Source organism: Leopardus geoffroyi, chromosome D4, assembly GCF_018350155.1.
Source record: "Leopardus geoffroyi isolate Oge1 chromosome D4, O.geoffroyi_Oge1_pat1.0, whole genome shotgun sequence".
NCBI classification, from domain to species: domain Eukaryota; kingdom Metazoa; phylum Chordata; class Mammalia; order Carnivora; family Felidae; genus Leopardus; species Leopardus geoffroyi.
Window position 1 is genome coordinate 74,857,776 of NC_059342.1, and position 26,595 is coordinate 74,884,370.

The 26,595-nt window shown below is 44.4% G+C and overlaps 1 protein-coding gene across 1 annotated transcript; it reads right to left on the bottom strand.

Annotated features, from left to right (window-relative positions):
- Nucleotides 1-302: 302 nt before the first annotated feature.
- TNFSF15 (TNF superfamily member 15) lies at nucleotides 303-22,401 on the bottom strand. Its single transcript, XM_045468348.1, has 4 exons — nucleotides 21,554-22,401; nucleotides 9,879-9,921; nucleotides 9,108-9,155; nucleotides 303-5,876 (listed from the first exon to the last, which is right to left on the bottom strand). The coding sequence occupies exons 1-4, from the start codon at nucleotides 21,773-21,775 to the stop codon at nucleotides 5,422-5,424; spliced, it is 768 nt and encodes a 255-aa protein (XP_045324304.1). The 5' UTR covers nucleotides 21,776-22,401; the 3' UTR covers nucleotides 303-5,421.
- Nucleotides 22,402-26,595: the final 4,194 nt, after the last annotated feature.

Below are 26,595 nucleotides of genomic sequence, written 5' to 3' on the forward strand. Positions count from 1 at the left end.
GTCTCTCTGGCTTCTCTTTCTCTTTCTCAGGATTGATGGATATGCCACTAAACCACAGAATCTTCTAAGAAGCTCAGTAGATCCCCTCCTTGTCTCCCTTCCCCTCCTTTGGCCAGAGTGGCACATTTTGGGGACTTCACCGTTTTTGTAAGATTCATCATAACTTGCAAAAAATCAGTTGCCATTTTGCATTCAAGTACACAGAGCACTAGATGAATTTTAAAGATCTCAAGAGGTTATCCTTAGATCTTAACTAGCAAGAGAATTAAACGAACAGGTTAACAAAAGGATTGATCTAATTATTAAGATTTTGCAGTTTTCAATGCCAATTTATTAAGTTACATCTATTAAATACATTAACACATACAACACATCATTCACAGTGATTAGAATTTGCACAGTAGTGCCCGGAGACACAAGATGCTTACCAGTTAAGTACGTGTCCAACAACATACAATATGCACTTTACCTTGGGATTGTGACGTTTTAACATAAAACATAAAGTCAGTGAAAGTGCATGGGGTTTATCAGTAAAACCACATAAATACCTACATCTGTTCAATCTGTATACCCGTGGAACAAAAGTGGGGGAAGTTACATGTTTCAATGACTTTGGGAATAAAGTCATTTGATTAAGTTCAGGTGCTTTATTGGCCCCACATCATGTTTCTCCTTCCTCCTGAAGGCTTGCGACAGGTGAGTGGGACTTGCCTGTCATGTTCTCTCTTGCCTTGCTCTCCAGTATTTAGATGAGTACTGTCAAGTGACGACTGCTCAAAACAAAACAAAGCAAAGCAAAGCAAAACAAAACAAAACAAACAAAACAAAACACAACACAACTGATTCATGGATGAAATGAAAAGGCTGTGGGCTGGGTGTCAGGAGCTATGACTTCTAGCTCAGCACTGCTACCAGTTACCGTCTGACATTGGGCCATTTATGTCACCTTCCTGAGCCTGGATTTCTTCATTATTAAAATGATGTAACTTGGAGTAGATAAACTGTGCAGATTCCCTTGGGTCTACAATGCCATGGTATTCTCTATTGGTCAAGATCAAACAGTCACTTGGTGTTGGGCACTCTCTGAACAAGTGGGAAATTGCAGCCAGTTGTAGGCTGGGAGCCGCTGAACTCTTGACATGGCTTGCCAGGTTCTTAAGGATCCAATAGAACACACAGAAGTCAGTTTAAAAATGGCCACGTTCAAAAAAAATACAAATGGCCACATAATCATAGATTCGGAAAAGACCTGAGACATCCTTTGGTTCCATCCTTCGGTTCCATCCTTCCTCCCACCTCAATGATGGAAAGGCTTCTACAAAACCCTTGAGATAAGCCCCTTGCTTGAATGTATCCAGGGCCTGAGAAATCACTCTTTGGGGCCATTCTGTTTTTATGGTAGAAAGTTTCTTTGGGTATCCAGCCAGAAATGATGACCCTGTGAACTGCAACTTCTTAGCCCTAGCTTTTTCCTCTAAGGAGACATGGAAGAAGCCCCCCACCTCACCCATGGTTATTTGGTAACACTTCTCCTGTCTTCCAACAGTTTCTCTTCCAGTTATTAAAACACTATCTGCTAAGAGCAGAGGGTAACTGGATGAGCCCAGGATTATGATTCAGGAAGACAGTACCTAGCTCTAGATCTGCCATGAACTCATTGTGTGACCCTGAACAAGTAACTTCTGTCTGGGGTGGTATGATATTTTCTTCTTAAAATGGGGCGATGGAAGGGGTGGGGGGCAAATTCATCTCAGAGCTTGGGTAGCTCTAAATACGGTTCTCAGCGTGGGGCACGACAGAGATGTGACTGCTCTGATCCACACTCTCTTTCACCATTAGAGCAAAAGGATTCAGGGGTTAACAGTCAGTCCACTGAATCCTCCCCAGGATCAGCTGCCAAAATGATGCAATAGCTGTTAATATCCAGGATAGTGGCACACGCTTAAAAAAATAAATTCTGCTAAACATGGCAAAACAATTTCAGGACTCTAAGCCCTAGGAGAACAAGGCATCTTGAGGCAAGAAACTACTGCATGTGTTTTGCAAGGTGCAGAGTATAACAAACAATCCTGTCCTGAAGAATTAATCCCCAGTGTCGCAATCATGGGAACATGATTGGGAAAGGACTGGGGAAAATACCCTGCAAGAGAATATTGGCAAAGGACACGCCTCGTGCACACTGAGCTAGTTAATCTTTTATAATCCAGAGGGGTTACTGACGAGCATGGAGGTGGAACTTCCTCTGGGGTTGACGTAGCTTAAATTGAAATGGAGCCAAGGGCCCTGGTATGCCCTGTTATTGAACTGAACCAGACACTTTTCAGGATGTGAAAGTCTTACTGTACCTTAGCCAAAACATTTAGGAATTTTAGTAGCTTAAGCAATGCCGTTCTGCTAAATAGATCTAAACCATGCTAGGGTCAAAATGCTAGGGATCCCGTGCATTCTGAACATAGATCCTATATTTTCTGAAGCATATAGGCTTTTCAAAGCACCTCTGCCTCATCCATAAGTTCTAATATTTTCAAAGGTGTTGATGGCCAAACTCAAGCCTGGCAGATGATAACCTCTCTCCATTTGTGGCCTAAATGATGGATTCTACCAGAGGAAATGGTATCTTCATTGTGTCCCCTTTTATTAACAGAAAACTCTCTTTGAGAAGCTATTAAAAAACAAACACTTAGTGTAAACGCAAATCATTTTGTTAATGATCATCCTTCATCAGATGGCACCCATTTTCCTAATGAGAAAATATCCACGTGCCTAAAGTTAGCTAATTAATTAGCTAATACTGCCAATATAAATGAAAGACAATGGAGGTGCTGAGCAGTTAGAATGAACACGTCTGGGACTAAAATAATTTCTCTTTGTGTCCCCAGGGCGAGTAGGCACTCAGTAAATGTGGAATTGATTTGAATTCAGCCTTTTGAGACACATTGAACCAGCAAAGCATTTTCCTCCTAAATTAACTATTTTCTAAAGCACGTAAGCATGTTCTTTCTTCCCTTGCAAATCTCTGAATGCATCGCATTTACCCTTTTCAGGAGACCATCACATGTTCTTATGCATTCTCTCGCCTCATTCTCATGCCTAGAAATGGTCGGTTGGGCCTTTCTGAACGGTACGAAATACAGGGATTTAACAAATTCAGCAGTGAAAACATCAGCATGGTACACTCTTCGACAAACAAGCTTATGACAGGCGCAAAAATAGATACGTGGCAGGGATTTTGACCCAAAGTGGTCAAGTCTTTTTGAATAGTAGGAAACTTCTATTTCTTGGATGAACTTCCACATCCACCAGATCCCCTAAGGCACTGTGGGCAGGTCTGAAGAGCCTGGGTAACAAGGGTTCTTTTTAGTGAAGAAGAAGGTGAGCTGGCCATTCTGGCCTTTTCCATGCAAATCCTCTCCTGCACCCCACATTGCTTGGGCACTCATGCAAATGTAGACAGGGCATTTTATTTTCTCCATGGGGTGTGAGTTCTGATCCTGGAGCCAGACTAGAGTTATTGATATCATTATCCCAATCTGCCAGCTAACATTGTTCTGGGAGTAGGTTGAAGGAGCTTTGTCTTATCAAGCTGGTTTTGTAGTTACTGAGAAACCTTTCCTTTCTGCTTTAAGTAAAGGGTAATTCCTCCATCTGAGATGCCCTTTCCCTGAGGCCATCTGTTGTCCCCGCCCACTCTCTTTTAAGACTGGTTCAGGCTTCACTTCCTTTATGAAGTCTCTTTTGAATCAGGTGGAGATGACCACACCCTTCCCTCCGCTGCCTTAGGTTCTGTGCTGGCAGTTGTGGGAAACTGAAGCCTTTAGAGCCTCAGTCTCCCAACTGAGAAACCAGAAATCAATGTTTATTTAATTATAACTGGACCAATATTGATCAAGTACTGTTACACCAATCATCCTGCTTAGAAACCCCATCACACAGCTTGGTGCCTCTGTAGTTTCCTGGCAACAAGGGCAAGAGTGATTTTGGTGCCAAGTTTGCTTTTATACCCATTCATGAGGTCTCTTACAATAGGCAGCATTTATTCCAGGAGCCAAGGTGCTGGATGTGGCTCCCCGTGTCATACTCAGACTTCACAGAATGATCGTGGTTCGTGATCATGGGAGACAAACTGGTAGATGCCTGCTTAACAGACAAGTTGATTGAGGCTAAGAAAGCAGAAAGGTCTCTCCTACTCTTGGCATATTAGTGCAGGAAAATCCTACAGATTTGAGGGTAGGAGCTCACTGTGGTGCAGGAGGGACTTTCTTAATGTCCACCCTCCTCCTCCAGCCTGGGCTGGGCTGATTAGCTAATCCCATATTTAAATTCCTTGACTATTCAAAGAGAAAAACACCATATAACACTCCACCTATCAAATTGTGAATCAAACCTCAAAGCAGATCTAAGTGAACTTGTCTAGATTTGGTGATCGGGATTTTGAGACCCAGAGAATAAGTCTACTGTCTCTTGGTGTCCATCACACTTGTTGCACAGTTGGTCTAGTTGGTGAGAAATCTGTCTTCAAGTTTCCCAAGTGATCTAATCAGCTGGATATCTTACATAGTCAGGAGAGCTCCAGAAACTTTATGTACCAGTGTCAGGCCTTGGAATTACTCCTTGGAGTACGTTGAGTGGTATTTGACCAAGAGCTGTGTACTGGTATCATTCAAGTTTTGAGTAGAGTCTGTCTTGTTCTTCATAGTATCTTCTGGGTCAAGGGAGTGCCCAGAACATGAAAGGTGCTCAAGAAAACTGTGCTAAATAAATGCTATTGTTGTGTATTTGATATGCATGTGGAACTCATATTTGCTTGTTTGATGCCCATGTACATAATAAAAGGAGAGGTTGCTTTTCTCATTTGCCATAGATGGCACGAAAACAGTTGTGTGGTTTTTTTTTTGTTTGTTTTTTTTGAGAACGTTCATGAGAAATACCAACCTTTTTCATTTTTTTTTTAAGATAAGGCATTAAAGTATATTTTTGGGGAAACCGTTGAAGGATTTTGCTTCTAGGATTTATGTTTTCTAGGGCTTTGGATTTTGTTCATGGTTCCTGAACTGAATTGAAGCAAATATTTCATAATCATATTGCACAATCATCGGACCCACTGGGGACAAATGTGTAGTATGAAGGAGTGGAAATGTTCTGAGTAGATCTCCATTCATTTGGTGATCGGTGTTCCAATGTTTAGAAACTCACCACTTTTCCAAGCAACCGAGATCACGTGTCTGTTCTATTCTGCCTTTTCTGGTTAAGATTTTCATCAGTTAGGCATATAAAGTATGAAATTTCGGGCTTCAGATTTCATAGCTAAACCACTGTTTCTGTGGAATGCTCCAAAAAACCCCTTGTTATAATTACATATAAGGGAGGAAAATTAGGAACTAGGAGGCAGAGGACCTTCACCCAAGGATGTCCGCCTTGCCCCTATAGTAAGAAGGCTCCAAAGAAAGTTTTATCTTCTTTTGTGTAATCCACCAAAGAGATGTCACTGACGTTCACCATCAGCTTGTCCCCTTCCTGTAGGGAGAACATGGCCCCTAGGTAGATGGGCTGGAACCAGTTGCTGCCTACTTCACACACTGATTTGGTCCCCATTAGGAGCTGGGTCGGCTCTGGGTAGCTGTCTGTTACCTTGGTGATTACTACGATGATGGAGTCTGGCTTGTTCAGTCGGCTCCCTTGACGGATTTCACCACACTCAGATGTGGTCCCTCGGAATGTGACCTGGGAGTAAACAAAGTAGTCTCCAGACTCTGGGATCACCAGGAATTTATTTGTATAGTTCATCCGGTTCTTGATGAAGGCCAAGCCAAGTTCATGTTCCCAATGCAGAGCCGGGAACTGATTTTTCAAGGGCTGTGTGGGAGTTTGTCTCACAACTGCAGAGACAAAAGAGGTTTAATTTGCTTGTGTCAGAACTTGTGGACTTTGCCAAAAAGAGCCTCCTATTATTTACAGAGTGTAGTGATTGAATAAAACCAATGACTAACAAGCTCCTTGAGGAGGAACGAGTGGTGGAGATGTAAGTGGACATACTTTTGTTCAGAGAGGAGCATCTTAGGGACACGTTACTTTGCCTCTCTGCACCCAACTTTTCTTTCCTGATAATGTAGAATTTTACCTGAGCCCTGCGATCCTGGAAAACAGTGAAGGTTAAGAAATCTCACTCTTTTGTGTTTTGGAAAACAGCCTCCTTGCAAAGAACCACTTCTCCAAATGGCTTAGATAAAACTGGTGGGTTGTCCCCTTTACGTATCTCTGATAAGACCAGACTCCAGATCCTCCAAATCCTCACTCTCTGCCTCACAAATGATTAGCTGAACTGTTTTGTCCCCACTGATCCATTGGAATATACTGCTTGTTAACCAAACTTTGGTTAAGCTTCCCTCCTTCCTCCAGGCCCCTGAGCTTTGGCCCTACACTCAGCCTGGGCCAGTATACAGTCTCTCCTGAGAATAGGCTGCCCTCGGGGTAAAACATGACACATGCCAACCTTCATCCCACTTCCTTACACCTGGTTGGTTCTACCTTTGTTTACTCCTTTCTGTAAAAGAAAACCCCTTTTAGCTTAACCCCTGAGACACTTGCAGGCCTTATGGGCAGAGCATTCTCCCTATTGCGACTGATTTTCCTTCTCCCTTCTCCCATCCTGCGATATCTTTTGGCACAAACTCTCTCCTTACTAACTAAGGATTGGATTTTCACTTGACGTCTCTTTCCTTAAAAAGAAAAAGAAAAAGAAAAAAAAAAAAGGACAAAAAACACCCATGGAAAGGATAAAAAAGAACAGTGTGTATAAAATACCTAGCTTTTAGCAATATGCTCTAAACTGCTTTCGCATTGATTAGCCTTTTGTTTCAGACATACTGTCCGACAGACAGGGTATTTCAGAGAGTCAGATGTTCCGTATAGCTCCCCTGCAAAGACATGGTCCAAGGTTACATGAAACACAGGCAGTGTTTAGTAAAAAATCAACATGCAGGGCACATATTGGAAGGAGAGATCCAGAACATTTGGAAATGCTTCTCTGACACCAACAAGGCCAAAATATAAGCCGGCATAATCGACTGGTAGAGTGGAAGGGGCTGGGACTTTGGGCCACGGAGGTCAGTTCCAGTTCTGGCTCTATGGCATGTGAAGTTACTCATCAGTGATGTAGGTCCCTTCTCTCTGAGTCTTGACTTCCTGTCTGTGAACTGGAGATAAAGCCCCTTCATTGCCATGTTTGGAAGATCAAGTGAACAAAAGACATGGATGTTTTTCTCCTGATGGCTGGATATGGCAAGTACTCAACAGTTACTTATTTTCTTTCCTCAAATAAATTAGTATCTTCCATTTTGGCAGATTAAAAAATAAGTTTATTCCATCTTATATATTTTTGCATGGTCTTATGTTTGCATTATTTACAAGTATACATGATATACTTGGACATTTATCATGAAGTATGGGTAGAGCAGGAAAAAAGTGAGTTAGGACAAAGTCATTGATTTCAAATAAAAATAATCTGCAGTAAAATGAATACTTTTTAGGAAAATAAAGACAGAGTTTAATTTCCTATGACTTCTTTGGAAGTCCTTGGCAATCACCAATATGTGCTATCTGCCACAGCTTAGGGATAGGTTATGATTAAGGAAATAATTAGCAACCTTCACACCTGGTGGCTGACTAGAAACTTGGTTCCTGGATGTTTCTAAATCCCCTTTTCTGATGCTGACTGGCCTATGGTTTATTTTGCACAGTGACACATGTTCAGGACACATGTGATCTCTCTGGCCCCTGCACTAAATGGCCCCTGGAGAGCTCTGTTACTTCTGTGCAAACTCTGTGAAAGGCATTTTTATTACTTGCTCCTGATCATCTCCATTCCCAATGTGGATGATGCAACAGATTAAAAAAATCCTCTCAGGCGATGTAGAGACAAAAATCGTTTAGTCTGTAGACAAAGCAAGTTTTGTTAAAGTGGTATGCAATTAGCTATGTCAACTTTGCAGCAAGTGGGAGTTAGGGGAGGAAGTACGTTGTGATGGAGACAGTGCAGGTCTGAGAGTCAAACTCGAATCTCAGCTCTTCCTAGTCATGCATGTGACTTGGGACAAGTGACTTTACTTGTCAGAGCCTCAGTGTCCCCCCTCATTGGGCTGAAATGAAGATTAAATGAGATCATGGATGTAAAATGCCTACCACAGTGCCTGGTACACATTAGGAGCTCAGTAGAACCTAGTTACCTCTCCCCCCCAACCCCAGGTCCCCCACTCAGTAGGAAGAGGGGTGATATGTCCACACTCTGCTCTTAGGAAAATCCTGCTCAGTTTGTTCAATCTGTCCCATTCTTAAAGGCAAGTGGTAAGTAATTGGTGACTTGGTATTTCTCTGGTCCTACCCCTCACTTAGAACACACCACAAACACTTTCCTCTTGGTCAAACAGTAAGATACATGTCTTGGGGCACAGGGATATCCCCCTGTGGGTTGCAAATTTTCTTATAGGTCAGGAGAGTACGTTTGCTTTTAACTCTCTAATTTTTCAATGGGGTTTTAACACATATTTGTGCATGGTCTTGCTCTTTTCTCTGGAGTCTTTGAGGTATATGAAACTGCAGGCATCAGATGCCAGCAATTTCGACACTAGGCTTGGGAAACTGATATTGGCGATATCATGAGAATGCTCTTAATCTCTTCACATCAACAAAAATTCTTTGGAAATGTCTACCTTGAATGTAAATGTCCAATCACTTCATCCTGAATAGGGTACAGATGGACTTGATAAGTTGAACAACTCAGGGGATCTTTCATCTTTGACCAGATTCAAAATTAGGTGAATCTCTGAGGGATGCCGTTTCTGAATGACTGAGGATGTGAATGAAAGAGAGAGACAGAACAGAAAGGAAGAGGGCTGATAGAATCTGGAAGAAAATGCCCAAGGGTCATGGGCCTTTGGACCTCTTAAGAGAGGAAGACATCTGAAACCCCTCAACTGAGAGAGGTCTGTTACCAAGGTGTGTGGTTTTGGGTTTGAAGCTCCTAGAATGACTTTTGGCAAATTCTCTGAAAGAAATCTTGGGCCCATGTTCCATGCATGGTCTCCTGGAAAACACACCAGGGAGAAAAATACCTGTCAGGTGTGCCCTTGGCTTATCCCCACCAGCTCCGGGAGATGTATCTGTAAGGAAAGGAGAAAGATGCTTTGTCAGAGGGTGGTTGGAGGGAAGACAGTATTTTGGAGTTGCATGGTGCCTGGCACCAGAGAGAAAAATTCCTCTCCCTCAGCTTGGCCCACTGTAGATTGTTTTTGTTTCTCCAGGGACAGAGAGGCCTCAGGACAAAGAGTCTCGAACACAAATGAAGCTTGGCTCATAACTTTGGGCAATTTTCTAACCTGTCCAACACTCTGTTTCTCTCACTTCTAAGATGGGCTCATCAATTCCTATCACAAATGGAGAGTGCTCAGCATGATTCCTGACACATGGTCTATGTTCAGTAAACTCACATTGCCCTTCCCTCCCTGCTACTGCTTTAGGGGGAGCAAGCTGACCTTATGCAAGGTCCCTTTAACCATATCCATTGATCGATGGCCTAACAAATGGGATAGGGAGCAGGTGGGACATTGTTCTAATGCTTTTATAGGAATTTACTGATTTAATCCACACCAACCCAACAAGGTAGCTACCACTTTAGCCATTCTTACAGATGAGTAAACTGAGGCAGAGGCCATCAACTCCAAAGGCCATGGACTTGGCCCCAGCACCATTTTGTCTTTTTAATGACCGGGGAGGAACCTCACTTCTCCTCTAGGTTTGCATCCCTCTGAACCTCCTACATACCAAAACTACTAGATAATGCCCCGTTCCCCACAAGAAAAGGCATCAGATATGAACACACTTACAAGCTCGCTGATGTGAAGGTCCAAACTCTCGCCCTTTTGGAGTCTATTGGGAAAGAAAGATATGATTCAGACCACCTGTAATCCTTTTGTCTCCCAACCCCACAGCTGCACATAGCAAGGGCATGGTTGAGATGCTGCTGCCGCCTAGCCTGGGCACTCTGGAATAAGGGATGTAGCAATGAGAATACTTGATTGAGGGGAATCTTGTGCCCAACATCCCCCTTTCCTCCTCTAGCAGTCTGAGGACCTTCTTTCTCCTACGCTTGTGTTGGCAGCTCAACTTTGAAGTTATGTCCTGAGAGCTTTCCCTGTTCTATTCTAGGACACTGTGACATCTGTCTTGACTTATATCATTTGAACAAATGGTGGCACTTGTTTTATTTTCTTTTTCCACCACGATTTAAAAACTAGAACTATTTTTAAAATTTTTAAAGCTTATTTTTTTTATTTTGAGAGAGAGAGAGAAAGAGAGAGAATGAGTGGGCTAAAGGTAGAGAGAGAGGGAGAGAAGGAGAATCCCAAGCAGGCTCCTTACTGTCAAGCAAGGCCGATATGGGGCTTGAAATTATGAACTGTGAGATCATGACCTGAGCTGAAATCAAGCATTAGACGCTTAACCAACTGAACCACACAGACGCCCCCCAAATTGGAACTAATTTTAAAAATGATCTAGAAAAAGAAATAAGGGCTCTATTATCCTTCCCATCAGCCCCCCTTTTCCATGCAATACATGAAGAAGTTTGCATCCTTGCAATCGTAGTTTGCCAGCCATTTCAGATACCACATGGGAGTGAAAGATTAACTGCTTTGGAGGCAGACAGACCCAAATTTGAATCCTGCTGTCAACACTGATCAACAATATGATCTCAAACAATATGATCTTTCCTCCCTGAGCTCTGGTGTCCTCATTTGTAAAATGGGAATAATAACATCCCTAGCCTCAGATAACTCCCAGGTTTGAGATGAGGATCAAAACAGAAAATGCAGGAGTCAGGGCAAAGAACGCACGGAAAATGAAGGAATCACCACTCATGTGTGTGAACGTAAAGCTCAGGAGCAAAACCAACTAAGTCCTTGGCTTAGTCCTTACATTTTAGTTTCCAGAAAACCTTTTCTGATATGGTATTGACTTACCTCAGAGTCTTTTGATTGGGTTTTTGTAGCTACATAGTCCCCACAGACAGAGAGCTTCATGTAACCAGTTTTACGTCTTAGAATCTGTGCATGTGTGAGACTGTACTTGTGAATGAAGAATTGTGCGTCCGTGTGGGTGTAACAGAAGACAGCTCCAGCAGTGGGGGAGGGTAGGAACAGATGTGTTTTGTGTGTCTACATGTGTCCGTGGCATGGTGCTATTTGCACACGTGTATGTGGTCATGTGGGTGTAGCTGTGTCATTGCTGAACAGGTCTTTGAGCAGGTCTGTGATAACAGTGACCTCATTAGAGCCCAGACTGCCAGGCTCTTTTTATTCCTAAGCCATACTATCTAACCTCCCCTGGAAGGCTTCTTGAGGACAGAGATCCTGTCTTTGAATGACTGAATCTATTGTTTCTCCATTGTCTGCTTCCTAATTCTGTTAATGGCACCATGACTGCTTCCCCTATTACCAGGCTTGAAACTCACTGCTTTCTTCTTCTGTAAACCCAAGCTGCCACTTCTATTTTGAAGCTTTTCTCATTTATGCCTCCCCTCCAGGCCTTAGCATGCTGTTCTCCTGGATTCTCCCGTGAGCCTCTTAGCTGGTCCTTTTGCATCTGGTTCTCCTCTTCTCGAAATCACCTCCTTGCTTGCTCTCAGAGTGCTCTTTCTAAAGCATCACTGTATTGGGACACAATTCTGTTCGTACATCTTCAGTGGCTCCCCATGGTCTTTAAGACACAGGCACAAATACTTATCTTGGCATTCAAGGTTCCAGTTGACCACCCCATTCTTCTTACCTGCTCTTTACTCCTCTCCAAGTCCTCTGTGCTCCAGCCATGAGAGGCAACCACAGTGAATGACTCAAAGGGCCTGAGAAATGCAGTAAGTGTAGCCACCATCTGTTGAATGACTAGTGGCACTGACCTATGCTTAGCCCTTCACACACATTATCTCCTTCCACTTTGCAAAGTCTCCTAAGGTAGATGTTATTCATGTCCTTATTTGAAAATGGGGCTTAAGTAACTTGCTCAATGTCCCACACCTGGAAAGTGGAGACATAGGATTTTAAACCCGGCCAATCAATTCCAGAATCCCTAGCCCTAGGCAATTGTACCTTCCCACTTCCGGACAAGCTCCCTCTCTGGTGAGGTGGATGGATAAGTACCAGCAGTTCTGTGCACTGTGAGAATAGGGGAAGCACAGAGTTCAGAAAACAGGAACCTGGCCCAGGAGCGGGGGAATCAGGGGAAATTACCTCTGAAATGAGTCTTACAGGTCCCACAGGTATTAGCCAGGTGATAAAAAGTAATGGCTATTCCAGAAGAGGCCAACAGCTTGTGGGAGAGTAAGGAGGCCCAGCAGAGCCTGGGAGCAGCTGGAAAACTACAAGGATTTTTGCTGCCAAATGAACCCATTATATACATTTAGCATAGGGGTGTGAGTAGAGTGGCTTTGGAAGACCTAAACCCAATTGATGTGACTACTTGTCCAACATAATAACTTCTATGGGCTAGGGTGGGGGAGCAGAGAAGCAGCCTAGAAAGGAGCTCATTCTGTAGCCTGTTTCCTTATTTGCTGTTGTCAGAGCTGGTAAAGAATCCGTCTCTGACGAGGCAGAAAACTGAAGGTGAACTCAGAACTGGGGAGAGTGAGGTCGCATCCTCTTGTGTACAAAATGATACTGCCCTGGCTGGTCTTCTGCTTCATTTAGTTCTCTGCTGAGAAATCTCCTTGAACATCTGCCTATTTTTGTCTAAGCAGACGCTCCGCCAAGAGATTGGAACATTCCTTTTGGCTCAGAGTCTCGCTGCCATTAGTCTGTATCTGTGATGTGAACACATTTCCTTATGGGCTCTGCTGGATTTCTATAACCTAGGCACATGTTTATTCTCATATATGGTTGGACGTGTATGGGTTTCAGTGGCCTGGAATCCGCTATACATCTGGAGCCTGTGACAGTGCTGGTTGGCAGATGTTGAAGACCTCAACAGTCCAAGAGTCCCCAAGAACATCAGCTGGGACTCTCTTTCCAAGAACAGCACCTAAAGCCTTCCGTTGCTGCTTCTCTTAAGAGTGACTCTATCATGGGAGAAAGCTTTTTGTGATGGGAAGCAGGAATGAATGAAGAGAAGATTTGAGACAAAGAACTAGTAGCTTATTTGGGAAAAGGTTTGTGCATCTGAGCTGGTTCCATGCCAGATCTCAGGATGGCCGCTGACAACACCAGGCCAATACAATTCCCAAGTGTCCTCCGGCCCAATTCATCTCCATTGCTTCTGGGTTACTCTGGGGGCACCAAGGAGACATTAGCTCCTGAGGGGTGCAGCATTATCTTCCAAATCTGAATAGTCACAGAGTCCAAGAGCATCCCTGGGAAATGTGATTTATTCTCTCATAAATGCCTTCTCACACGACTGGCTGAGAACCAAGACCCCATGGCTTTCTCTTCCTAAGCATTTATCACTCCCTGAAGTGATATTGTTATTTGTGTGCTAATTGCTTTTTGCTCTCTAGTGCAATTCAGGCTGCCTGTGGGCAATGACTCGCTCCATCTGTCTCTCGCTTACCACCAGATTCCTGGTGCCTCAGACAGTGCCTGGCACTTCCGCTGGATTATCCAAAGGGCAAAATATGCTGTTGCTCAGATGTCAGAAAGATAGAAAGAAAATAGAGCCAAGAGATGAAGCAAGGTTTAGCTTCAGTGACTTTAGCCTGAGTTTTGCAATCCAAAAAACTAAGAAAGAGACCTTTTTTATTTTAGAACACATGCCACGTTTTGAGTTTTTGTTTAAATAAAAAACAATTCAAGAGTTGGATGGCCATCATCTTTTAGTACTGGAGCCTCCAAAGGTTTTCATCCCAGGCTCTGCTGGCAGCATAGTCATGGCTCCAGAAATGTTTGTTGATGGTTGTGAGTTTTGGCCAGGAGTCAGAGGCAGAAAAGGCAAATGTGTCTGCCCATGGGGATTCGTATTAGCGGAATGTGGGGCTCCTGTGGCCACCAGCATTTATGAGCCCAAGCAAAGCAAGCTGGCACTTTTAACCCCTTAGTTCCTATAGGTCAGGGGATTTTCCTCCTCATTTGATTTTCTTTCTCTCACTTTTTTTTTTCTTTGTATGCTGAATCCCTGACACAAAATAACCATGACCTATGGCTATAAGCATATTTGGAATTACTCTAATACTCCAACCAGGGAAGAAAGAAGGATGGAGGAAGACTACTATCTAGTTGGGTGCTCTGGGGTGTGAGGTCCTGTATTGGTGTTAATGTGTGTTTCTTGTCTACCGCTCCAGTTATTCTCAAAGAAGGGCATTACCTTTCTTAAAAGATTTTTTAAAAAATGTTTATTTATTTTTGAGGGAGAGATAGAGTGCGAGTAGGGGAGGGCAGAGAGAGAGGGAGACACAGAATCTGAAGCAGGCTCCAGGCTCTGAGCTGTCAGTGCAGAGCCCAATGCAGAGCTCGAACTCACAAACTGTAAGATCATGACCTGGGCTGAAGTTGGATGCTCAACCGACTGAGCCACCCAGGCACCCCAGGGCACTATCTTTTTTTTTTTTTTTAATTTTTTTTAACGTTTATTTTTATTTTTGAGACAGAGAGAGACAGAGCATGAACGGGGGAGGGTCATAGAGAGAGGGAGACACAGAATCTGAAGCAGGCTCCAGGCTCTGAGCTGTCAGCACAGAGCCTGACGTGGGGCTTGAACTCACGGACCGTGAGATCATGACCTGAGCCAAAGTCAGACACTCAACTGACTGAGCCACCCAGGTGCCCCGGCATTACCTTTTTATAGCCTTTGTAAGCCAAACGTCAAAGAGTAAATGGAGGGTCTGGGATCTGAACTTGTAGACCAAGTGCAGACCCTGGCATGTATCAGGAGCCCCCTAAACATTAGTTGAGTATACACCATGGACAATCGAACCTGAAGGTAGATGGTCTTTGAGACTCTCTTACTGGCATTTCCCCAGAAAAATCCCTTGAGTGTGTTTTAACTAATGACCCATTTAGCCTTTCTCCTGTGTCCCATACTGTCTTGTATACTCATAAACAGGAAGAGATATCCACTGCTTGCCGTCATAAATGCCTCAATTGCAAAAACACATAAACATTCTATGACCCATAGCATCCTCCCAGGACTTCTAGGAGAAATATACAGACAGTTGTCTCCTTGTCTTTTGCTTTTGTTTCTCTCTGTACTTGCATGGGAATAAATCCAACCTGGAGAGTGTTTTATTCCAAGGCTATTTCAATTCATTATCCTCCAAGGCACACTGGTCAGGGCTTTACACACAACATTCAGAGTGGCTCACAGCTAAGAATGTGGTGTGTGCAGCCAAGCAAATGTGGAAATCTCAGCTCTAGTGTTTCCTAGCGGTCTGATTTTGGTATGTCACCTAACCTCAGTGAGACCCAGTGTCCCCATCCATGAAGGCAGGCAATAATTCTTTCCTCCCAGAAGCATCGTGATGCCTAAGAAAGACCACACACATAAAGTGGATATCCAATTCATCTTCCTTCTTTCTTTGGGCTCAGTTAAAGTTTGTGGTACATCTTATTGGTTCTGCATAACTTCCTTTTGGTTTTATCACTTCAGTGATACACAGAAGCTAGCCTTGTGTCTCTTTACGACCAGTGGCAGATTTGAACCCTTTAGGACCTCTGGAAGGCCTCCTCCTTCTCCCAGCAGAAGAGGCTTCCTCTCCTCCATCTACAACTGTCTTTTGGACTTCTGCCCCTTCCTGTGCAAAGGGCTTGAGGGAAAGGAATGTACTCCCTCCCCCATGCTTCAAAACCCACGCTTGTTACTGCCATGGGTGGCTGGGCCTCATTAAGGAGACCCGGCTTGGAGATGACCTGTTACAGCTGGACAGTGTGTGGTCTGTCAGGTGAGGACACGGGAGCTCACAGTGCTGGGCACGGAGTGATGTGTGTGTTTATTTCAACAGGTCAACAAATGGATCCTGGAGTCACCAGTTCCGGGGCTGCTGTGTCTATTTGGGGTTCGCACCGTGGCTGGTTCCCCCTCCTTTCCTACGGTCTCTCTGCCTGACACCGACAGCCTGACCTTGGGCGTGAGTTGGGCTTCTCTTCCAGGTTTGCCAGGACTTGCTGAGGCCACAGGAGAGGCAGGGCCACTGAATGCTCTGTGTGTTGCAATTTCCAAAGCACTTTTATCTCAACCATCTGTTAGTTTTCTCTAGACAACGCTGAAAAGGGATTGTCATTACTGCCCTCATTTCCAATGAGGAGGCAGCCCAAGTGAGACAGAAGGCTCACCCTCAAGGTGGAGAGAGCAGGGGCATTGTGTCTGTTGAACATCAGGCAATAGCTTCCCAACATCCTCTTGCTGAATTCTCACTTCAGAGCTATAAAACAAGTGTGTTTGCCTCCCCACGTTATAGACAGGGAGTGGATGACTTAGGGAGGCCGGGGACCTTGTGCATCCTTTCCTCTCTCTCTACCCAGCTAACCCTTTGTGAGTGCCTTCTGTGTGCCAGGTACAGCTAGGAGCCCCCAGGGGAAGGAGGAGATTAGCATTTATTGAGCATTTACTATGTGACAAGTACTTTTTAGGGAATCCTTGTCAAATCCTCCTGACCATGCCACGAAGTGAATGATTTGCTGCGTTTACACCACAGGCAGAAGAGCGTAGTGCTTAGAAGGAACGTATATGGTGAATCTGAATCCCCATGGTCACGTGGCTTAGATTTTCTAGGCCTCAGTTTCATCGTCTCTAAAGTGGAGATAACAGTAGCACTTTCTTTCCTTGTTGTGCGGTTTCAAGGACTAACTGAGATGATGCATCTAGTAATAATAGCAAATGTATCATACATGGATACATGCCAAACCCCAGGCTAAGGGCTTGATAGGCATGATCTCATTTACTCTTCTCAGAACCTTAGGTTTGAAGAAGCTTAGAATGGTGTTCGGTACATGATCAGTTATTAGAGGGTCACAGATGTAATGTGGTAGAGTCATGGCATTCCCTCAAACCTGTGCAACTCTGAGGCCTCAGTTGGCATCACTGTGGGGTCCTGTGGGTCTGGATGGAGACCAGGGCTGGGGTGTGTCTCAGGGGCAGGCATGGGGGGCGGGGAGAGGCAAGCAGGGAACAAGGGCTAGGAGTCTTACAGGGGTTTTCAGAAAGGGGTGGAAGGGAGGTTGTAAGGAAGCAAGAAGAAAGTAGGGAGAGTGTGTGGGGATTCCAGAAGAGGACCTGGAGGGGAAGGACAGAGATAGGGCCGTGGTTCAGTCCAAAGAAGCAATGCTGCTAATGACATCCCTGACAATTTTTCGCACAGTTCTGTGTGCCCACCATGCGCCGGGCTGGGGCTGAGCCAGCATGGTACATTCTGCCATGCCTGGAGTATAGACCCTGTATGTGCCAGAGCAGTGGCTGGGGAAGATGGAGGCCTGGCCTCAGGGCCCCTGTGGGCCAGCGTGGGGGCTCACAGACGCAGCCTGAGGGCAATCGAGGCCACTAAGGGCCCCAAGAAAGCCCGGGCTGTGGTCCAGGGCTGCTGGCAAAGAACGGATTGGAGTGTGGGTTGTGGGTGCAAGGCCAGGGTGGAGAAGGAGGCAGGGAGATAGCTCACAAAACGTCAGAGAACAAGAAAGTTCCTCCAGGGTCAAAACCCACTCTCTGGCCTGGTGATTCCAGAGTGGGAGGAGAAGTTGCCCTGTCTGATGTAATTTCCATGAACAGGAAGTTCCCTGGTCATAATAATAATTGCTACCAATTACTAATCTCCCACCTCCTGCCAGACACCTTAAATACTTTATTTCTAAGTATCCCATGTCACACATAAGGAGCCTGAGACCCAGGGAGGTTAGGTAACATGGCTAAGAAGTATCTAGGCAAGAATTTAAACTGAGTTTTTCCCAGATACCTGGCATCTTCCAGGAGTCTAACGACCCTAAAACATTTTACTATCTCTCTGGGTTTTGTTTTACATGTAACATATACATTTTGTACAAAAAGGGTATAAGTTTAAAAATGCTTCTCTCTTGCCCCACCACCCAGTTCCCCAAGCTAGATGTGGGCAGAGCTACCAATCTCTTGTCCTTTTCCTGAGAGGTTCTATACATTTATAAAAACATTCATAGATATGAATATATATATTTCCTGAAAATGAACGTCCCCCATTCTATGTACCATTAGGTACCTTTTTTTTCCTCCCAATTAATGATATATCTTGGAGAAATTCTCCATCCTTACATCTAGAGATGTCTCATTTTGTTTTTTTTAATTTTTTTTAATGTGTATTTATTTTTGAGGGGGGCGGGAGGGGCAGAGAGAGAGGGAGACCCAGAATCCAAAGCAGGCTCCAGGCTTTGGGTTGTCAATACAGCGCCCGACACGGGGCTTGAACCCACGAACCTTGAGATCATGGCCTGAGTCAGAGGCTCAACCAACTGAGTCAGCCAGGTGCCCTGAGATGTTTCATTTTTTTTATTTTTCTATTTTTTTTTCAACGTTTATTTATTTTTGGGACAGAGAGAGACAGAGCATGAACGGGGGAGGGGCAGAGAGAGAGGGAGACACAGAGTCAGAAACAGGCTCCAGGCTCTGAGCCATCAGCCCAGAGCCTGACGCGGGGCTTGAACTCACGGACCGCGAGATCGTGACCTGGCTGAAGTCGGACGCTTAACCGACTGCGCCACCCAGGCGCCCCTCATTTTTTTTAAAAACAGTGGCCACTGCAGATTTTCCCTGCATGGAGGTGCCAGGATGTATACAACTGATGCCATATTTATGGACACTTCCCCTACAGGTGGTTATAAATCTTTTCAAATCTGATTTTGATCTCTGCTCTGCAAACCTACCTGGGGTAAGGATTTCGTCACCTTGAATCTTTCCTTACATGACCCCTGAAGGGAGAGTCCAGTTTAAAATACGTATATTTTACCAGTTTTGGTAACTGTCTTTGTTGCTATTTCCTACACCAGTTGCTAGTAGCGGCTGGGTGTCTGGCATAGTGTGAGGATGGCTATCACAGTAACGGTGTGTGGGTCTCCCTACATTCCCACACTCATCTTATCAGTGCTGCCAGAGGGTTGACATGTGAATCCTCTTTTGGTAGAAAAGGAAACAAGTTCAAAGAAACGAAACCACATTCCTGTTCTTACCTAGCCAGAGGTGGGTGAGCTGGAATTCAAACTCAGATGTCTACGAGCCATGACATAGTTCTGCTCACTCCAGCTCTCCCTGGTGACCTAGTTTTCCCTCCTGAATCCTATTTTCCATGTTTTCTGAACTGGTTATTCTCCATTAACCCAGTAGGATCCACTCTTTGCCCTTCTTGGACCTGCCCTGTGTCCTGTGAGGCTGTCTTCTGGGTGCTCTTGCTTCCTGGCTCTTTTGAGCCTGATTTCCAATCTGGCCAGTGGGATGAGAAGCAGGGAGCAGAGAGTGACCAGTTCTCCTGCCCTTTTTCCTGTTCCCTCCCTGCTGTCTGGCAAGCAGGCAGGCTCCACTTAGCCCTCAGCGCCTCCAACCAGCCCTCTCCTATGTTTTCATTCCCCCTGGGTCCCCCTAAAACTGCTCCCTCCCTTTGCTCTTTCAGGCCAAGAGGTGATGACCAGCCTCCCACTGTTGCTAACCTCACGATGCTTCCAGCCCTTCTGCATTTCGGCAACGAGACTCTTCTTTGAACCTTTCCAAACCCTTTAAGCATTCTTCTTTAAACTCTCTTGTTTGAATGGGCCGGGTGTTTCTTTTCAAGACTCTGATTGCTACATGTGCCCCAGCCTCACCCCTGTTTCCCTTTCTCTTCTTCTGACGCACCAAGAAGTTGGATAGCCTGGCCAAACCACAGCGCTAACCGTCTCTGCATGTCTGCTCTCCAGGGAGATTGGTTTAAGCATCACAGAATGCAATATTAGCCTTTTCTTTCTTGAGTACCTATGATAGGGCAGGCACTCATGCCTTCTCTTGTGGCCTTCCCTGTGTAGTGACAGCTCGTATCTCAAGCTCTCTTCCTGATGGAGCAAGTTACCAGCCCGGTGGACCGTGGCATTCCGCCACCAAGGGCTGGTGACCGGCTTTCCACGGTTGCTAACCCCAAGGTGCTCCCAGAGCCCGATGGTCTTCTAGATCAACAAAAGTGTTCTTTGGCATCTGCCGAAATAGGGGATCTCAAGACATCATTTTAGGCAGAGGCACTGTTTCCTTACAGATCCCAGGAGAGTTCAGGTTTTTGGAGGTCTCTCAATGCCTCATTCCAGAACAACTGTTTCATTCCAGGACAACTGTCTCTTTCTGGCTAAGGAAGGACAGAATCCCAGAACACCAACGAGATGCTCTGGTTTGGCTCCATAGGAAGCTTAGGGGGTTAGGTGGCTTAGGGGTCATAGCCTGACTTCCCATGCCTTGAATTTCTTCTCTAACATGAACACCATTTCCAGGTTATCTGCGTATTTCTATGTTTTCTGAATGATGACATGTGGCTGTGGACCCTGCTGCCTGAATCAAGATCTGTTTCCTGACTCTGAGGGGGTGGTGAGAGTTACATATTAGCCATGGCTTGGTCTCTCCTGGTGTTCCTGCTGTGAAGCCAGCCAGCATTGCTTAGAAGACAGACTTCCAGTTAAATCAATTAAAAAGCCTGTTTTCTCCTCTGGCATATAATACCTTTGACTGAAATGAAATCAGTCATGACAGATTCACAGGAGTATTTTTTTTTTTTTATAAAAGGGTATTATTTGAATGACATTTTCTTTGGTCTTTAAGGTTTTTGATGTTCCTAGTCCAGAGTTGTAAGTTTCCCCTTGAGACCTGTACCCACCCCACTTGGCACCAATGTTCTCCCTACATCTTACATTCATTTTTGACTAAGCTCCTCTACCCTGAGCCCCCAGCAAGGTGTGAGAGATAGACAACAAGGCAACAGGTTCTTTCTGGAGCATTGAAAAAGAATATTTCTAAACCTAGGAAAGGGGGTTGGTTAGATTATAGCACAGACATATCATATACAGGAACATAATGCAATCATCTATATCATCATACTGCTGTGAATTTACTAACAATAAATAAAATCATAACATATTTGGAGACTCAAAATAATCTCATCTTGTTACAAAATACAGAATTCTATACCCCAAAATATCAATAGTGGTCACTTCGATGTGGTTATGGGTAATGATAATTATCATCTTTTCCTTATCTGTGTTTTCTAACTTTCTTCAATGACATATGTTAGTTATATAATTTAAGGAGGGTTTGTTTTTTTTTTTTTTAAGAAAAGGAATATTCCCAAATAGTCATAGTACACTATGGTTGTAATTATCTAAAACTATGTTATTGGAGGTTGTTCCCATATAAACATAAAGAGGACAATTCATCTCCTGGAATCATTGAGGATAAACACCAGATTGGACCTCTCTGCCCTTCCCATGGTGTTTCCTTAGCATGGGGAAGCAGGGAGCTTGGTGGGTCAAAGGAGTCTGTCCACAGCTGCAGCGGCTGCCAGGTGCCTGCAGCAGGTCAGTGGGCCCCTGGCTCAGGGCTCAGGGGAGAGACTGCTTACCTGGAACACACAGGCGTCTCCTCTGGCCCGGAGCTGGCCCACAAGCAGGTAGGTGGTGAGTCCTGCCAGGATGGGGAGTGACAGCAGGCAGCAAGTGAGAGCCCAGCGTGCTCTGCTCTTGGCTGCTAACCTGGCTCTGGCCTTGGGGGTGCAGCTGCCTTCCTCGGGCAGCATTTCCACGCTGGCTGTTTCCCTGAAGCCCAGCCCCAGATTCTCTGCCATGCTCCCGCTGGTCCTGGAGACAGCTCTGACTCCCCCTGGGCAGAGAGACCCCCCATTAAATAGAAGACAGGCTCTTACAGTGGGTGCGTTAATCACTGCCTACTCCACCCCCTGGCCTCTCCCCTCCCCCTTCCACAACACACTGGGCCCCGCCTGGCTAGGGAATGCACCGCCTACAACAGAAACCAAATCTGGTTTAAGAAAAAAGAAGAAGAAGAAGAAGAAGGAGAAGAAGAAGAAGAAAGCTTTCCCAAGCATATTTATATACAGTGTGCTCATGTGCCTCTTCCTTCGTTTACAGAAGGAAGTGAGGAAAGTCCCTGGAGGAGGAGAAAAAGAATCCATCAAGACAGTGGGCGGGGCGAATTAAAATATAGCTGTTCCCAGCGCTGGAGACCTTCCAGCCATGCCAGTCTGGGGAGTGTGCCGCTTCTGGAAGTGAAAGTGAAGGCCCGGGAGATGTGTGGTGTGGCTTGCAGACTGGGAAATAGAAATCGTGTTTACATCACTGCTGTGCAAAATGCTGCCAAGCCCTCTGCAGTTTTGAGCTTCATAGGAGCTCATTTTTCTTGCACAGCCAGAAAAACCAAAGTTCTGGAAAGTGAAAGGCACTTGCTTTAGGTCATCCAGGGATTAGGACAGAGGAGCTAGGATGATGGTTTAGTTCCTCAAAATCACTGTTTGGGGTTCTTGCCTCTACCACACAACCATCTGTGAAAGGAAAGTGCATACCTTGCCTGAGTAGACCAGTTGTCTAAGCAAAGAGTGTGAGGTCATAAAGGTGACTGCTCACGAAAAGAGGACATTGACTTCTCTCTTCTCTGATTAGTTCCAAGTTGATTGAACACAAGTGATAGGCCTTGCCTGCAGTTGGGTGTGTAGAGGGCCCACAACATGTAATAAAGGCTAACATTTATTAAACATTTCCTTTGTGCCTGTCACTGTTCTAGGGGAGTTAAAGGTATCAATGGAATTATTCAATCCTGAGATAACCTTTTGACGTAGTAATGTTATGATTACCACTTGACAGATAAGGAAATGGAAGCATAGGATCTCGACTCAGGTAGGCTGGCTCCAGAGTGTCGTAATCATTGCGCTACACTGCACGCGCTGCTGTATTGTGCACGTACACAGACACCCACACCCAGTGTGCCCAGAAAAAGGCCATCCTTCCAGTTAGGGGTTGGGGAAGCTTCCTGGAGAAAGAGCTGGTGTAGGAACTAGGCCTTGAAGCTTAGGGAACATGATGTTGGAGAAGAACAGAGGACTCTGCAGAAAGATGGGTAATAGAAATAGGAAAGTTTAAGGATGTCCTGTGGCAAGTGGTGGAAACTAGCCTGACTAGCACCTCCATTCAGTTGCTACTTGTGCTATTTCACATCGTGATCCTTGTGGGCTACTTGCAAAGGCGTTCCATGATCTGGTCCCTGCCCACCATCACCCCTCACCAGTGTCCAGCCTCAACTCTTACTCTTTTCCCAAGCTGCAGTTCTCCCGAACGCATTATGGATTAGTGAACTGTTGCACATGCTAGTCCCTCCACTGTGACGGCCTCCAATCCTGTCCTATCGTATCACCATGCTCCCCTATTTCACATTTTGTATTAAAAACTTTTCTGCATCCGTGGCCTCTGAGATTGGGTGAGATGCTCATCTATGTTTTTATAGCTTCCTGTTCTTCTCTTATCATAGAATATTTCATAGTAAACCATGGCGGACTACTTTTCCATTGTCCCCATTAAATCATCAGATGTAGGAGGACAGGTTCCAAGTTACTCACATCCTTTCCCTACGACTGTAGCTCCTAATGTAATAATGGTCATAACTGACATCTATTGAAATAAACATCTAACACATTTCCAAAGAATTCCAGCAAAGGATGATTTTTATGTCTCTTGGTTACCTATTCTTGGCTTAACAAACCTGGTAAGACACCTTGAGACTAACCTAGATCTTTGCCATTGTAACTTTTGAACACACAATCACCCTTAATACTGGATCATCTTGAAAGAGTTTACAAATATGTTCTTATTCTTGTATTTCTTTTTTAGAAGCTTGGTATGCTTAATCAAACCAGGGTCTTAAAAGTGTTAAATGTATGGGTTCACAGGAAGAAGTATGTACTCTCACCCACAAGATCAAAAGGCCTCAAAAGATGAGGAAGATTAAAAACACCAGACTGGGGATCTGGAGGTGTGGGTTTTAAACCTCAGTTGTGTGACCTTGAGAACTCTAGCAGACCCACCTCATTTTAATGTACCTGGCTATCTACAAAACCTGGTAAGTAAGCTTGTGATACTTCTGTTTAAAGTAAGATTCAATGGATTCTGAGTTTGTGCCCAGGGAATGTCCTATAAGAAGAGAATAAGAGTGTTAGGGCCTGGACCTATGGACCTATGGACCTATGGACATTTGTTTGAGGTGGTTGTAGATTTACATGTAGTTGCAAGAAACAAAACAGAGAGATCCTGCATGCCCTGGACTCGGTTTTCCCCAAAGGCAACATCTTGCATAACGAGAGCATAACATCACTACCAAGAAATTGACATTGACATTGATATTCAGACTTTACCAGTTTTTTATGTATTCATTTGTGTAGACTTATTTAGTTTCTGTGTATAGTGCACCATATGTGCAGATGTGTGTGACAGTCACCACAGTCGAGGCATAGAAAAGCTCCGTCTCTAGGATCCCCCATGCTACAATGTATAGGCTCTGCTACTACCCTCCTCTTTTAACCTCTGCCCTCCAACTCAGTAATCATGTTCTTTCACAAATGTTATATAAATGGAATTGTGTGGTCTGTATACTTCTGAGATTGGCTTTTTTTTTTTTTTTTTTTCCGCTCAGCACCATTTCCTTGAGGTCCATCCAAATCATTGCATGATCAATGGTTCATTTCTTTGGATGGCTGTGTGGTATTCCATGGTATGAATGTAGCATGGTTTGTTTAGCCAGTCACCCACTGAAGGACTTTTGGGTTATTTCCAGGATTGACTTATTTATTAACAAAGCTGATATGAATATTGGTATACAGGTTTTTGTGTGAACATGGCTTAATTTCATTTCTGGTATAAATGCCCAGAGTGAAATTGCTGGGTCATAACGGTAGGCACTTGTTTCATTTTGTAAGGAACCCTCTTTTCTAGAGTGTTGGTATCATTTTGCTTCCCACCAGCAATGTGTGAAAGAACCAACATCCTTCTCTGCATTCTCTCTCCAGCATTTGGTGTTATCACTATTTCTCCTCTTAGCCATTCTTGTAGGTGTCTGGTGATATCTCACTGTGGTTTTACTTTGCATTTCCCTGATGGCTAACAATGTCGAACTCATTTACCTTCTGAAACCTGTTTGGTGATACAGACATCTGTTTTGGATGCTGAAATTACTTATCATTTCCTTCTTGATTCTCTCTCAGTGGATTCCAAGGCAGAAGGTAAATCGCTTTTAGATAAATAATGAGCTATTGCACTTGAGTGCCAGCTACGTGCAAGATAGTGTTCTTGGTACTGGGAATAAAGCAGTAACAAGAACAGAGAACAATCCCTGTTGTCATGGAGCTTATGTTCTAGTGGAGTGAGATGGCCAGTAAATAAAAGAAATGAGTTAAGCATATTAGATGCTCTTGGAGCTTTAGGAAAAAAAAAAAAAAAACAGAAAGGGAGATAGGCAGTTACTTTAGTTACAGTTTAATGTAGGGTGGCAAGAAAAACCCATGCTCCTGGCCTTGAAAAAGCTGTGTGTCAGGAGAATCAGTGTGGTCAGGAAGACTGGAGTTGTGAGTGAGGAGGAGACCAGGGGCAATGAGGTCAGAGCAGTATCAGAAGAGGCTGGCCATGCGGGGCTCTGAGCATGGGTAGGAGTTGGCTCTCATTCAGTGTGGTGGGGAAGCTCTGGAATATGTAGGGCAGAGGAGTGGCAGGATTTCATTTCATAAAAATCTTCCTGGCTGCTGTGTCAAGAATAGCCCAAAGGAAGGGTGGAATCAAGGAGACCAGTTTGGAAACTATTGCAATAATCCAGGTGAAGCAAGATGGTGGATTGGAAAAGGTGGTGACAGAGAGGGTAACAAGAAATCATGGGTTCCATAAATATTTTGAAGCAGAGAGGACATAACTTCTCATCCAGTTGGATGTAGGGTGAGAGAGAAAGAGAAAAGTCTGGGTCCAAGTTTCTTGGTTGGAGCATTGGAAGAATTGAGATGCTATTAGTGGAGATAGGAAAGGAAGCTTGAGAGCTCAGATCAAGATGTGCACCATTTAAGGTGACTTTTAGACAACCAAGCAAAGGTGAAATTATGAGGAGGCAGTGGATGATAAGTCTGAGGTCCCAGTCAGAGGCTTGGGTGGAAAATTAATTTGAGAATCTTTCTTGACAGAGCAACTCTCACATATTACTCTATATTGGAGATTCGTCTTGATTACAGGTCCTTAATTTCTGAATTTAAAATCTTTTGTGCCAGGTTTTGGAAAAGCATTAAGTTTAGCGATATGAAATCACCATTATCTGACAGCTTTGACCTACAATAATAATAATTTCATATGGTTCACCTGAATAATACCCTCCACATGCCTTATATTACATAACATTCTCAGTGGGGTTTGAAACAGTGTCCTATAATCAAACAGAAACATTTCTGTAGCCCAGTACACTCATGCTGAGTGGGATAGGTAAGGACAACACACACACACACACACACACACACGCCCTTCCAATTCAGCTTTTGTTGCCAAGTGCATTATAACAGCTTTCACATTTTTAGAACTTTTTGGATTTTGGACTGTGCAGCATGCCGAGTTGAAATAGGCCAATGAGCAGAAG

Coding starts and splice junctions, on each gene's coding strand:
- TNFSF15 (XM_045468348.1), bottom strand. CDS start 21,775: ATGGCAGAGAATCTGGGGCTGGGCTTCAGGGAAACAGCCAGCGTGGAA. Junction 9,922..21,553: donor GAGACGCCTGTGTGTTCCAG/GTAAGCAGTCTC, acceptor CTTTCCCAATAG/ACTCCAAAAGGGCGAGAGTT. Junction 5,877..9,107: donor GCCAAGGGCACACCTGACAG/GTATTTTTCTCC, acceptor TTGTCTCTGCAG/TTGTGAGACAAACTCCCACA.